The 15,826-nt window shown below is 42.3% G+C and overlaps 1 protein-coding gene across 2 annotated transcripts in view; it reads left to right on the top strand.

Moving 5' to 3' along the window:
- LOC112258065 (transmembrane protein 132E-like) overlaps positions 1-15,826 on the top strand; it is a 366,342-nt gene that overhangs the window by 290,104 nt on the left and 60,412 nt on the right. For both annotated transcript variants that reach the window (XM_024432152.2, XM_024432151.2), the window contains exon 3: positions 8,022-8,162. In XM_024432152.2, coding sequence (XP_024287920.1) covers positions 8,022-8,162 — 141 coding nt within the window. The remainder of the gene's footprint in view (positions 1-8,021; positions 8,163-15,826) is intronic.

Below are 15,826 nucleotides of genomic sequence, written 5' to 3'. Positions count from 1 at the left end.
TTTGTAGAGAGATGCTTAATGACATTTATCGAGACATTGCCCAAACTGAGTATCATTTGTTGATAAATCACCTGGCTATGTGGGTCTGAAGCACCTGCCTGAAGTCTAGAAATGGGAAAAAGATGAACACAGTCCAGATAGGGTATATGGCAAACTAGCAATTGTCCTTTTGAATCCAGCTCGAAATCGCAGCATATCTTATCATGTGAGGATCACATTTTGCATTTATTAACACCAAAACCCCACCCAATATAACTTTAACACCTTCCCCATCCAGTATCCCTCTCATAGCCCCACTTCTGCAATCCCCTTTCTCCCAGTGAGCAGAGGGCCACCAGGTGGCTCCTTCATGGTATTGCACTTCCACAACACCCATATAGTAGAACTATGAGTCTGAGAGTCTGTGTTGCAGGGCAGTAAAGGAGGAGGTTGCACCAGTGAGTAGCTGTCGTCTCCATTTACTGTCTATAAAGAAGACGGCTCTCCATTTCGCTGGGGAGATATGAAAATGCAATTATCTTTAAAGGCGCTGGTCAATACAGGCCATGACTACTACATGATGGTTTACCATGGCACCCGGCGTAGTAGGTTAGTGCCCCCAGCAATATCTAGTAAAATTTTAATTGAACAGCTATGTGTTGGAAGTGATTTATTGAAGAGGATAGACAGTGAGTGAGGAAGGGGCGAGGGGGTGAAGGAGGAAGGGAATCATGCATGGGAGTAGAAAGGGGTAGTATGGTTGACAGAACAGTGTGAACATAATGAGAGTTGGTGCGTGAGAGAAAAGGATGAAAAGAGGGTTCCTTTGGAGAACAGAACTGGCCCACTCACAGCAGCAACAACAGCATGAGGCATCACTGTTTAGAAGCTCTAGGTTTGCGTTGGGAAGCCGTGTGCTCGCCTATCCCCACTGTTATCATTGTGTGTAATCGTTCAATCAATTGGTGGGATTTGTTTTTCTCTTTTAGTTTTAATTTTTTTACCAGATGCTTTAAGATGTATGTGGGGCCTTCCAAAACTAAGCTGACCCAAATCGAGGGATTGTCCCTTTTGTCCTCTTGTTTCCTTACTCTGTCAGTCCATCCCAGGTCTCCTGTATTTCCTCTGACATTCAATGAGCACTGGATATAATCTGATATTTCGTTGATCTTTAGAAGTGCTCAAAATGACATTTATCTCGACATCAAATGAATATGGCGCTAATGTTTATTTCCTGTTGGCAAGAGGGGTCGAGAGATGAGACGCCGCATCAAGACGGATGGAGAAGCTCTCTGAACCGCATAACAATAATAGACTTCTCCCCAGCACTTAATCTCACACTGCTTCCGGTGTAATCGTCAAAGCTCCCCCACCCTGAAAATCATTTTACCTTGTCAAGTGTATCGGTATTCAGATTCCTCACAGAGAGTAACCGAGTATCCAATCACAATGTGACAACTTGCTTTTGTTCTGGCAGCATTCATATATGTGCAAACATCTCTCTCTCTCTGTCTCTCTCTCTGTCTCTCTCTCTCTCTCTCTGATGTGAACTCTGAAAATGTCAGCAACTTGGTTTCAGAGAAGCCCTGATTTTCTTGTTCTCTTCGGCTGTTGGCAGCACTCAGTTCCACTCGCCTTATCAAATAAATTGGAGAGCGGCTTTTCCCCGATTGCCTCCACAGAAAGGTTCTGGCTCACCCGAGGGTCTTCTGCTCATGGCTTCGGCTGATGGGAAAACTACTTAGAATAATTGTTTTCCAGGAGGACGGATTCCCAGCCACCGTTGTCCCTACCACCGTCATGCAGTGCCTGTGTGTGTGTGTGTATCTGTGGTTTGTGTGTGTGTGTGTGTGTGTGTGCATAAGTGTTTGTGTGTGCAGATAGCTGCATGCATCAGTGCCATCAGGATATGTGTTTGTGTGCCTGAGTGTGTGCACCTGCATGTCTGTGGTTTGTGTGTGTGTGCAGATGGCTGCATTTGCATCAGTGCCATCAGGGCGCAGATAATGGAGTCTCCACTTGAGGGAAACACATCAGCCCACCTCACTACTTAAAGATAAGACAGGAGCCGTAACCTGCTCTCTCAACCCCTCCTCCCTCCCAGGCAGCCTCTGTTTTGGGTACTGTAATTGCATTTCATTGTAAGTAGTCAGGAGCCATATTTGAAACAGCTGTTGAAACTCTTGTTTTGATTGTAATGAGGCAGCTCTACATCTTCTCTGTTTTGGTTTTCTACCCTTTTTTCTCATTGCCTATTTGGTCTGCGGAAACTACTTAACCCTGCCATGACCGCTAGATGAGTCAAAACAACGGGTCAGGTGTAAAGCTGATCAAATTAAGTGCAAACTTTTATCAGCTCAAATAATCAGGATAACTTAAAAGTTGTTTTGCATTTTGAGACTGGTAGTTGGATAGTTACGAATACAAACATGATCGTAATTATTCGGTTACCCTTTCCTGCTTTTGTCAAAACTGTTTTTCTCAGATTGATACACTTTACACATGCTCATGTCAGATCGACAGTTATACGCTCCTATACTCTGCATCTTCGAAAGAGCCCCAAGAAAACTATTATACGTGCCTTTGGTCCTTTTCTCCTCAGATGATTTGTCAGATTAGTGTAAATCCTGACTGTCGGGTCATCCCTCGCTGTCCACGTCCCATATCGTCTTTTGTTTTAGCGAGAGATTACTGAAGATGCTGATAATTCCCGACCCGTGGCGGCTGCCCCGTCACATGGCCTAGGCTGGCCACTCGGTTTACCATCAGACGAGCATCAGCAGTGTGACAAGTGCATCCAATCTTTTTGGGGTGCCAGGCATCTCTTTGCAAAGCGAACATCTGTCCTGATGGCTGCCCGCTGCCAATTATGGCAGAATGTCCACATGGCTAGAGAGGGAGGTTGACACATCCTCGTATTGATGTTCCTCTCATATTCCCACAATAATGAGCAGGAGGCATGTGCTGCTCCCCCGAGGCGATGTAAAACTAAGGTCTCTCTCTCACTCTCTCTATCTCTTTAGTCAACTTTGGGCCTGACGAGACTTTACTTTTGATATAATGTACAGGTATGAGGGGTATCAGAAAGGACTATGGTCAACATTGTATTTTAATGCCGAACAGTGAGTCTCAAGGTCTGGCATACACAATATCTGAGATCACAATTCAATAAATAACTACTCATGAACTGCTTGTGGACCTTCAATGAACCCCGGTTGAATGGTACCTTTGTGGTTAAAAGGTTATTTTAATAGTCTCTTGTGCTATTTTCTACAGCAGTCACTTGCAGCGCACCTTGTAAACATAATCCATGGTTGTTGTGGCAGTTTTGAAATAATAGCTCTGTCAGTGCAATTCATGGCTTAAGTGGAGTGGTACCGGAATATGTTTAGGCCTCACATTACATCAAACTCGGACTCCCGAGTGGCGCAGCGGTCGAAGGCACTGCATCTCAGTGCAAGAGGCATCACTACAGTCCCTGGTTCGAATTCAGGCTGTATCGCATCCTGCCGTGATTGGGAGTCCCATAGGGCGGCGCACAATTGGCATCGTCCGGGTTTGGCTGGGGAAGGCCGTCATTGTAAATAAGAATTTGTTCTTAACTGACTTGCCTAGTTAAGTAACATTTTTTTAAAAAGCTGCCAATTCAAGGGTGCAAAATCCTGGAAACATATAATAAGGTTTCGCAAGCTTCCTTAAACTTATCATGCCGAGCTGTTATGTCAAGAATTGAATCACATCACATGAAACGGGCACTGCATCAAGCACAGGGCCAAGGACAAGCATACATTGATAGCCAAATAATATATTGTCATGGAATGGGAATTTGTTTTGACTGCAGAACTCCAAATGGAGAAGTTGTCTCTAATGTGGCCTATCAGAGAAACGAATGGAGCTTCAGTCGACGGATGAGTGGAAAAAGGCTTTGCTGACCAAATTTAGTTGTTGAAGAGGTCCTGTTTTTGCAGTAGAGCAAAAGGGAGTGCAGATTATGCCTTGGAGAAATTCTAGTGATGACATTTTAGTTCCTATTTATTAACTTTTTCCCCTGCATTTGCTTATCGAGGTCTGCCAAGGGCACCGACGTGAAAGCCCAACGTTGGCCTCCCAACGTTGGCAAATCACTTTATCTGTGAGCTGTTGTTACCGCCAACATGGTCAAATGTTTGTTTTTGTCACTCCTCACCGCAACATGCTACCTCTAACAACTGCCAAAAAACTGATGTGCAATCTGTGAGTGGTCTCTAAACAAAGGATTTGTTGTGGATGCTGGATAATTTCACACACAGGAGAGTTGTGTCTGGGAGAGCCTGAAAACGAGGAAGGAAAGTGAGGGAAGAGGCGGATATGGCTGGATTGGGCGCTAGACTTGCACCTAAAGAACAATCAACAGTGTTTCTATTAATATTTTCGTTTCCAGTTAAAACCTTCTCTTTGCTGTAATTTGACTGGTGTAAATGTGAAGAATAAACATTCAGCCCGTTACACTACCTGGATTAATACTGCCTATAAGCCATTGATTCAGATGGCTTGAAACCACATTAACAACCAAGTCTTGGTGTTGACTCCTTGCCAACTTTGAACAGTTAGAGTCCCACTGTGTTCTGTCTTGTTTACTGGGAGGTATTCTGCTAATCATAGCTTGGTACTGAAGGTGACACTTGGAGCTGGGCTAGATCTTTAGAGCCGTCTTCTTTCATCTGAACCAAACCAATCCAACTCTGTTTGTGGGTTTACTGTTTGGAAAGGGCACACTCCAGGTGTGCACCGTTCCTCCACACAGATTCACTCCCTAGGGAAAGATGCGTGCGATAACTGCGTACAGAGATTCAAATCTTGCCTTGCACCTTCAGAGATTTACCATTTGAAAATGAAGGTGTTTTTTCAGAGGCCGGGCAGCAGCGTAGAGCGGGAGATAAGAGTAAACCTAGGCCTCATTGAAAAACAGGGAGCTGCAGCCTCTCTTGGTCATGGTCCAGTCATCAGGTGAGTGCAGAGGGAGCAGGCAGTTCAAAGGCAAAGGGAGGGAGTGCGTAGGGAGCTGGCAGTTTAAAGGCAAAGGGAGGGAGTGCGTAGGGAGCTGGCAGTTTAAAGGCAAAGGGAGGGAGTGCAGAGGGAGCAGGCAGTTTAAAGGCAAATGGAGGTAGTGCAGAGGGAGCAGGCAGTTCACAGGCAAAGGGAGGGAGTGCAGAGGGAGCAGGCAGTTTAAAGGCAAATGGAGGTAGTGCAGAGGGAGCAGGCAGTTCAAAGGCAAAGGGAGGGAGTGCGTAGGGAGCTGGCAGTTTAAAGGCAAAGGGAGGGAGTGCGTAGGGAGCTGGCAGTTTAAAGGCAAAGGGAGGTAGTGCAGAGGGAGCAGGCAGTTTAAAGGCAAATGGAGGTAGTGCAGAGGGAGCAGGCAGTTTAAAGGCAAATGGAGGTAGTGCAGAGGGAGCAGGCAGTTCACAGGGAGGGAGCGTTTGAAACCAGTTGAGGGTTAAGCCGGCAGAAAGATTCACCCCCTCAATTAATTTGCTGTCACCCTTTTTAAGTGTTTGGTCAGCCTTGGGGTGGCAGGTAGTCTAGTGATTAGAGCATTGGGCCAGTAACTGAAAGGTTGCTAGATCGAATCCCCGAGCTGACAAGGAGACAATCTGTCATTCTGCCCCTGAACAAGGGGCCGTCATTGTAAATAAGAATTTGTTCTTAACTGACTTGCCTAGTTATAAAATCTAATTGATATATGATTACAAGAGCCTGAATAAATATGGTCAGAATTCCGATGTATAGGTCGCAGAACAACCTGCCAGGCATACTGCTGACTCTCATCCCTCCAAAGTTGCACAATGGGAAGGAGTTTGCTGTTTTGACAAGCCTTAACTGTACGCATCATCATGTTATGTTAATTAGTTACCATCAAACCTCTGCAAAACACACAATTTGGTTCACAGCTGTGTCTGCCACCGCACTGCAACAAAGATATGAGTCAATTCTGTATCAGATGTGAACATTGCCAGTTGCAGGTTTTTGATTTGCGATCCCCTCTGATATCTCCTTGGCTTGAACATTCTAATTTTCCCAGCATGCCCCTCTTAAGAACATATCCCTGCCAGCCAGGTTTTCTTCCTTCTCTTTTCCTCCGGCTCTTCAGCTGCAAGGCTCTGTACTGACTGTCAAACCTCAAAGCTGTTTACTTGGAGTGATAAACAAGATAGATATTGGAGTGCTCGAGATGATTGTTGAGATTGCTGTTCATGATCCAGAGGCAAGGAGCGCCCGTCACTCAATATAGTTGCTTTCCGTTGCATAGAGCCATCACTGGATTGTTGTGTTTGAACGTGTTAACCACACTCTTTGACAATCTGAGAAATGTATTCAAGACTAGATGGATGAAGAGCTATGCACCAATCCAGGTTAGCTAAATGTGCTAAACAAGATGATTCTCCATAAGTTACATACAAGGTTACATACAACAGTTAATTAAAACACATTGAGGGTTAAAGAGAAGTCATTTCTTAAATGCTCTTTCAGAGCATGTTTGTACTCAAAACATTTTCGCTATATGGCCTTGAAGGATTAGGAGCATTTAGAGCTAACCGCTCTTGTTTAGCAGTCATCCACTTCAGCGCAGTGCTTAATAGAAGTTGCCATGGCAGACGGCATCTGTGTGGAATTAATAAATAATGTCTTAGCCGAAGTAGTTCACACAGGCTCCTCCATTTTCCTCTATCAGAGCTACAAAGCTGGCGAGAGTATTACAGAATCAGTGCTTATTACTAGTCACAGCTGAACCTTTCTGATTTGCTACACTCACTCATTACTCGGCTTTGTGCGAGTGCTAGGGCAAGCTCAATTCACATTCCTCATACCCTCTCATTTATATGGGGGAATTAATCAGAGTCACTGAAATGGATCATAGTCTTAAAAACCCTTGTGCAGTACAATATTCAAGCTCTCTCAAAAGATTATGGAACCAAAGAATATGGAGTGGATTTTTATAATTTACCTGATGCTTAATATACAGTTGGCTGGATGAGAAATACTCTCGAGTGCAATAGCCTTTGTCTTTAGATAAGCTGTATCACCACATTGTCCATATACATCAGCGATCACCAACCTTTTCGGAGTCGAGGTCACTTTCGGAATCAAAAAGCAAGTGGAGATCTACCGCTCAGATTATTGTTTTTAACAGGACTTTAAAAATGTAAGCCTATGCAACATTAACCTAATAAAAATAGTTCTGTAGGAATTATGTTTGTGCAGTAAGCCTAACCTGATGGTGAAACTTGAGTCGCACCAGGTTTTCTATGCCTAATGCACAAATTCATGTTGTTCCTATAAACCAGAGAAGGTGAAATATTCCTCAATCTAAAAATAGACACGACAAGCTGCTAATAATGAAAATTCATGTCTACTGAAACATTCATTGTAGCTGCAGTGCTGGTTGTAGCGCGAGTGGAAGTAGGAGAAGCACGTCTTATGTTTTGCAAAAGTCTTGAATTAAAAAAGTGTTGACGGTGCTGAATAAAAACATGAACTCGTCTCTTTGCTGTATTCTTTGACAATCTCTCTATGGTTATGGTTTTAAAACTTATGAAATCTCATGTAGGCTATTATCAAACTTTTCTGTGGGGATGTGGAAGCTGTAGGCTCAGTGATTGAAGCTATCCGATTAGCCAGTGCAGTAGGCACACTTGATTTAGCTTGATTCAGCTCCCTTCAGGCAAATGAAATGGTTCAAAATGAGAAAACTTTGCCTACCCGGTATGCAGGGCTTCTGAATCAAGTGCATCTACCTCCAACAGCACAAGGAGCGCAAGGCTTTATCGTTAACTATTCTACAGAAATGTTTAATGATTGACTAGGAATGCTGCAATCGACCGGTTGGTGACCACAGATCTACATTTACTTTCAATGATTGATCTTTTGAAATTGCATTTGCCCCAATGTATTACAGTGCACATGATGGAACTATAGTATAAAAACAAACCGACAACCTCTGACCTCGCAGATAAATCATGAACTGTTCATAAAGTTGATTTATTCCTTTTATCTGTCGATTACAGGGTCAAGGCAAAGAAAGGGGTGAATCTTCTGCAAACCAAGTCAAAGAATGCCCAGTGGACTGTGGACTGGGAGGTGCAGTCCGGGGCAAAGCATTCCATCACCACCATCAACGTGAACAAGAACAAAGGAGTACAAGCCGGGTAAGTCAACAGCCTTGGGACTAAACACAAACCATCAAACCTAAACACCACAGAGTGAGTGAGGTGGTCGTGCCCAGCACACTGGTAAAAACTTTAAGATGGTTTGTTCTTTGAAAGACGATACGAGACATCTTCAAAATGTCCTATTTACAATAGACCTATTTGCAATATACTGTAGATATGGATCCAGTTTAGGGTAGTTATCCAAAAAATCTTTGGATATGCTTTGTTAAATAAATTGCTTAAATGCAAAGCCATAAAAAATATATTTAGATAAGGTATGATATGCATAAAAGATATGCTTACACCAATGATTTCAACATTTTTCCCTGATTGGCAGAAAGCTGATTGGGGGACCACTACATTAAACTGTAGTTTTCAAATGCATCCTTTTTACAGCTTGATTATCAACTTCAGTGATGGATCCATTTTATGTGTAGACAAAACCAATAGAAAAATGCCAAAATTATATGTACAGTTTAACTTGTATATGTTGCTGCATTACAGTGCCATGGAGATGGGATTCTGTCATTGCCAAATATGGCAGCAATATTTTTGCCCATCACTGGGCAAAGGTACCCATGATTATATAAAATTGTATTTGTCACATGCACCGAATACAACATGTGTAGACCTTACTGTGAAATGCTTACTTACAAGCCCTTAACCAACAATGCAGTTTTAAGAAAATAGAGTTAAGAAAATATTTACGAAATAATCCAAAGCAAAAAAGGATACAGGGGGTACCGGTATCGAGTCAATGTGCAGGGGTACAGGTTAGTCGAGGTAATTTGTACATGTAGGTAGGTGTCAAGTGACTATGCATGGAGAATAAACAGCGAGTAGCAGCAGTGTAAAAACAACGGGGGGGGTCAATGCAAATACTCTGGGTGGCCATTTGATAAATTTTTCAGCAGCCTTATGGCTTGGGGTAGAAGCTGTTAAGGAGCCTTTTGGAGCTAGACTCGGTGCTCCGTTACCACTTGCCGTGCAGTGGCAGATGGAATCGTTTATGACTTGGGTGACTGGAGTCTGACAATTTTTTGGGCCTTCCTATGGCACTGCCTAGCATATAGGTCCTGGATGGCAGGAAGCTTAGCCCCAGTGATGAACTACCCTCTGTAGCACCTTACGGTCTGATGCCGAGCAGTTGCCATACCAGGCGGTGATGCAAATGGTCACGATGCTTTTGATGGAGCAGCTGTAGAACTTTTTGAGGATCTGGGTAACCATGACAAATCTTTCAGTCCCCTGAGACGGAAAAATCATTGTTGTGCCCTCTTCGCAACTTTCTTGGTGTGTTTGGACAATGATAGTGTTGTGCCTGGACTATCATTAAATGTGATGACTGTTATTTTATCAAATCAATTCTCTATGTGTAATTATTATTACTTGATTAAACTAATCATGTAAACTTTAATTAACCAGGAAATCGGGGCACCACGGGAAAATGTTTATGGAGTCTCTATTTCCTGAATCAACTCTTCAGAAATTGTCATATCTTATCGATTAGTCTTCTATTAATGTATCGTTATTACCTCATCAGTTCTCATTACTGAACGTCGCAAACCCTTGGATATCTGCACAAACCCTAGCCTAAATGATGAATCGGCAATATACAAATTGGCTTAATTATTTATTTACTAACTAAATAATCAAAGAAATACATAACAAACAAATAGTAGATATTGGTTACTAACACAATGCATTGATAAGTCCCTAGTGGGCTAAACCGGTATGACTGCTTGCTAGACAATTGAAAGGGGTGGAGCCAGAAAAGAGCGGGAGAGACAAAATGGATTGACAACACACAGTTGATAATTACAGTTGATGTCGGAAGTTTAGATACACTTAGGTTGGAGTCATTAAAACTCGTTTTTCAACCACTCCACAAATTTCTTGTTAACAAATTATAGTTTTGGCAAGTCGGTTAGGACATCTACTTTGTGCATGACACAAGTCGTTTTTACAACAATTGTTTACAGACAGATTATTTCACTTAAAATTCACTGTATCACAATTCCTGTGGGGCAGAAGTTTACATACACTAAGTTGACTGTGCCTTTAAACAGCTTGGAATTATGTCAATTATGTCAAATTATGTCATGGCTATAGAAGCTTCTGATAGGTTCATTGATATCATTCGAGTCAATTGGCGATGTACCTGTGGATGTTTTTCAAGGTCTACCTTCAAGGTCTACCTGCCTCTTTGCTTGACATCATGGGAAAATCAAAAGAAATCAGCCAAGACCTCAGAAAAAAATTGTAGACCTCCACAAGTCTGGTTCATCCTTGGGAGCAATTTCCCAACACCTGAAGGTACCACATTCATCTGTACAAACAATAGTAGGCAAGTATAAACACCATGGGACCACGCAGCTGTCATACTGCTCAGGAAGGAGACACGTTCTGTCTCCTGAACGTACTTTGGTGCGAAAAGTGCCAATCAATCCCAGAACAACAGCAAAGGACCTTGTGAAGATGCTGGAGGAAACAGGTACAAAAGTATCTATATCCACAGTAAAACGAGTCCTATATCAACGTAACCTGAAAGGCCGCTCAGCAAGGAAGTAGCCACTACTCAAAAACCGCCATAAAAAAGCCAGAATACGGTTTGCAACTGCACATGTGGACAAAGATCGTGCTTTTTGGAGAAATGTCCTCTGGTCTGATTAAACAAAAATAGAACTGTTTGGCCATAATCACCATCGTTATGTTTAGAGGAAAAAGGGGAGGCTTGCAAGCCGAAGAACACCATCCCAACCGTGAAGTACGGGGGTGGCAGCATCATGTTGTGGGGGTGCTTTGCTGCAGGAGGGACTGATGTACTTCACAAAATAGATGGCAGGAAAATGATGTGGATATATTGAAGCATCACCTCAAGACATCAGTCTGGAAGTTAAAGCTTGGTCGCAAATTGGTCTTCAAATGGACAATGACCCTAAGCATAGTTGTGTTTTAAGGAGAACAAAGTCAAGGTATTGGAGGGCCATCACAAAGCCCTGACCTCAATCCTATAGAAAATTTGTGGGCATAACTGAAAAACGCGTGTGAGCAAGGAGGCCTACAAACTTGACTCAGTTCCACTAGCTCTGTCAGGGCAAATGGGCCAAAATTCACATAACTTATTGTGGGAATGCTACCCGAAACGCTTGACCCAAGTTAAACAATTTAAAGGCAATGCTACCAAATACTAATTGAGTGTATGTAAACTTCTGACACACTGGGAATGTGATGAAAGAAATAAAAGCTGAAAGAAATCATTCTCTCTGCTATTATTCTGACATTTCACATTCTTATATTGGAATGGTGATCCTAACTGACCTAAGACAGGGCATTTTTACTCTGATTAAATGTCAGGAATTGTGAAAAACTGAGTTCACATACACCTTAGCCAAATACATTTAAACATCCGACTTCAACTGTATATTCATCGAAATGCTAATCCTTTGCACATGGCCGCTCATTCGAGAATCAATGCAATGTATATATATTTATGCCCATATGTTGTTGTCTTCTCTGTGAGAATCGCCGGCCCGTATGCTGGAGAGTCAGTTCATCAGAGTCTCTGGTTAACTTCCCCAGAGATCATAATGTATTTCGTAGTTGTTGCTTTCTCAGCGGCTCTGGATAGTGTCTGTTGTAATGGATACGTCAGGTGTACAGATGGTTGTTGCATAGAATAGATGCTTCCGTGGTTGACGGTATTCTCGTACTAGACTTTTGTAATTTCCAGCTGCGGACTAGTAATTATACGTCTAGGATTTGCTCTTGTTGTGTAGTGATCGATTAGTCTCAGAGTTTAACCATTTCCAGCCGTGTAGCCAAAACTACAGCTGTATGGTCTCCGTGACCTATAAGAGTTGTAGTTCTTAACCATTTCAACATGTAACATCAGCTCCATATTTTCTGGTCTAATGGCCTATAGAATTGTAGCCATTCCAACATGGGGACTCCATCACAGCGTTCTCCGACTTCATGTAAATGTTGTAGGACATGGTTTTACACACCTCTGAGAAAAGGGCAGTCCATGATGCCGACCTAATGTCTATGCTCACTTGGGCGTGGCCATTGATTTGGTTAACTTCATATGAAAACCCATATTTTCTCATTTAGAAGGTTAACATCACATTACATCTTTGCACAAATTGTTCCATGTTTAATCACATACGTTTCACAATATCTAGATGTGAATCCCATAATTAAGAAGTGTACACAACCAAGGACACAGTAATGAATGTTTCCTGTCTTTCATGAGATCACCAAATGAAACACGCTCACCATGACTGTCCCTTAAGTTTCCAAGGACCACACCCACATTCTCAAAAATAGAAATATTGTTTAATTTTTCAAACTTTTGATGTCCAAGTGTCTCTGTGTTCCACAGTTTACATTACAGAGCATAGGAGCAGTGCATTTTATGACTGACCATAAAACAGCGACTTCCCGCTCTCCTCCTCCAAGAGTAAATACAACCCATATTTATGCTTATTTATTTTATCTTGTGTCCTTTAGCCATTTGTACATTGTTAGAACACTGTATATATATATAATATGACATTTGTAATGTCTTTACTGTTTTGAAACTTCTGTATGTGTAATGTTTACTGTTAATTTTTGTTGTTTTTCACTTTATATATTCACTTTGTATGTTGTCTACCTCACTTGCTTTGGCAATGTTAACACATGTTTCCCATGCCAATAAAGCCCTTGAATTGAATTGAATTGAATTGAGAGCACCCTGTAGAGCAGACCCACTGTAACCTGATCCTTCAGATCATCACAGGAGAGTTATGATAATAGTTTGTTGTTGATGTGGACACCAAGGAACTTGAAACTCTCGACCCACTCCACTACAGCCCTGTCGATGTGAATGGGGGCGTGTTCGGGCACTCCTTTTCCTGTAGTCCATGATCATCTCCTTTGTCTTGCTCACGTTGAGGGAGAGGTTGTCGTCCTGGCACCACACTGCCAGGTCTCTGACCTCCTCCCTATCGGCTGTCTCATCGTTGTCGGTCAGGCCTACCCCCATTGTGTCATCAGCAAACTTAATGATTGTGTTGGAGTCGTGCTTTGCCACACAGTCGTTGGTGAACAGGGAGTACAGGAGGGGACTAATCACACAACCCTGCGGGGCCCCCGTGTTGAGGATCAGTGTGGAAGATGTGGTGTTGCTACCCTTACCACCTGGGGATGACCCGTCAGGATGTCCAGGATCCAGTTGCAGAGGGAGGTGATTAGTCCCATGGTCCTTAGCTTAGTGATGAGCTTTGTGGGCACTATGGTGTTGAACGTTGAGCTGTAATCAATTAACAGCATTCTCACATAGGTGTTCCCTTTGGTCAAGGTGTGCAATGGCAATGTGGAGTGTGATTGAGATTGCGTCATCTGTGTCATCTATTGAGGCGGTATGCGAATTGGAGTGTGTCTAGGGTTTCTGGGATAATGGTGTTGATGTGAGCCATGACCAGCCTTTCAAAGCATTTAATTTGTCACTAATGTGTTTTGCCTACATTTTAGAGCCAGGTAGCAGTCTCTGAGGATAAATAGAAGGCGATTTCCTATTTTCATTTGATTTGGCCTTCTAGCTGTTAAAAGTAAATAAAAACGATAGAATCAGGCACACTTTATCAAGCTAAGTGCAATAACATTAATGCTGGGACCTGTTGGAAAGCACATTTAACTGTGATATAGTTCTGTCTTTTTGTGCCGACATTGGTATATATTTAAGATAATGGACCATGCTGGGCTGCTTTATATATTTGCCCACTAAAGTAGTATGAGTAGATCCGTGCAAAAGATGGTCTCAGTTATATTACCACATTAAGCCTAATAGGTTTAAAGCCTTCATTTGACATGGTTTGGCATAACATCTAGGCCAATAATTGATCATATTTTCATCTTCAATCACAAAGCGTGATCAATCTTCTGGGCGAAGGTGGCGCTTCGGAGCATTTAGCATTTCCTGATAGAGGAAAAGATTACTTTCTTCCATAGCCTGGTTACATGTTCGTTATACAAGGAACTAAGAATAGTGACTGCTGTTAATGTCGACCATGTGATGCTCTGTGTTAAGGATGCCGTTGTTGTATGACAGCATACAGTCATTTTGTGTTCATCATAAGTGTAATGAAAACAATATGTACCATGTTAATGTAAAAGAAACATGTGAGGACCTGGTGGTTAATTCTTTAAACATAACATACAGTATTTAACCCCTTTTTTTATGTAGTCACAAAACTACCTTCATACTTCCCCACTTTTTAATTTATTTATCCGTTACCGGTTACCTTCGGACAAGTGACATTTGTGAGGGTCGTAGAGCAAAATGGAGAACTCCATCGAGTTCGTGAGAATCTCCCCTTTCCACATTGGGTTCCTATTAGTTTGTAGCCTAAATAGTTTGGATGCTACCAGACAGAAGTTGGCACATCGACGGTACCGACGTCAGACGAGTCTCCTGACACTTGTGGCTTTCTTTGCCACGTTTCATCGCAGATTCAGAAGTACTTGGTGTATTGAGACGGATCCAAGGCAAAATATCTCTAGCTTAAACTGACAGATTTTGATGGGGATTTTTTGTTATGTAACTAAGATTGACGCACAAATGTGTCAATCGACTCTAGGAGGTTAACACCACATTCATAAACATGTACTTCGTGGACTTCTGATAGGTGCACACACTCGGGGAATCGAACCAGGGTCTGTAGTGACGCCTCTAGCACTGAGATGCAATGCCTGGTTTGATTCCAGGCTCTATCACAACCGGCCATGATTGGGAGTCCCATTTGGCGGTGCACATTTGGCCCAGCGTTGTCCGGGTTAGGGTTTGACTGGGGTAGGCTGTCATTGTAAGTAAGAATTTGTTCTTAACTGACTTCCCTAGTTAAATAAGAATAAATAAATACCAGTATCTCACTTGTCTTTTTTTCAAAGATCCTACCACTGAGTATAAATAATGTTTCAACACTTGTGTTCGGTTGATCTGCAAGTCATCACAAAGTAGTCTGAAGGGGACAAGGTTGGCTCTTTTGAATGTGGTGACACAATTGATCCAATTAACAATCTTTGTTGTTTGGCCTTATTTTGCCCCCCAAAGTTTCTTTGGATTGCAGCTTAATCATCCCTGAAGTTATTCTAAGCACAGGCCCATTTACACTTAGCCCCAGCACACCACTGCTTAATGCTTTCTTGTTGTCTGGATCCTCCCTCACCTTTTGTTATGCATTGTACTAGGCTATCGATTTTTGCAAATGGCTTCCTAATTATGGCAGTATTCATTTTGTAAATGCAGTGTCCTACCATATCCCCCTGGGGACGAAAGGAAAATCAGATTTGATGGAAATTGATTCTCGGTTAACACGTTGAATAATTCAATTTTAAACAAAGGGTAAAGCAATCAACAGGGTCGAGTTGGCATGCTCTCACGGATGTTGCTCTTGACTTATAATTGTCACTATTGATTCAAAGGAACAATTGTGGAGAGGCACTCTCTGACTAATCAAACTCAAATCATATCAAATGTTATTTGTCACATGTGCCGATTACAACAGGTGTAGACCTTACAGTGAAATGCTTACTTTCAAGCCCTTAACCAACAATGCAGTTTTAAGAAAATACAAAAAAAGTAAGAGCTAAGAATAACAAATAATTAAGGAACAGCA

This window comes from Oncorhynchus tshawytscha, linkage group LG09, assembly GCF_018296145.1.
Source record: "Oncorhynchus tshawytscha isolate Ot180627B linkage group LG09, Otsh_v2.0, whole genome shotgun sequence".
NCBI lineage: Eukaryota > Metazoa > Chordata > Actinopteri > Salmoniformes > Salmonidae > Oncorhynchus > Oncorhynchus tshawytscha.
The sequence above is the reverse complement of the archived record's forward strand: the minus strand, read 5'-3'. Positions and strand labels throughout refer to the sequence as shown.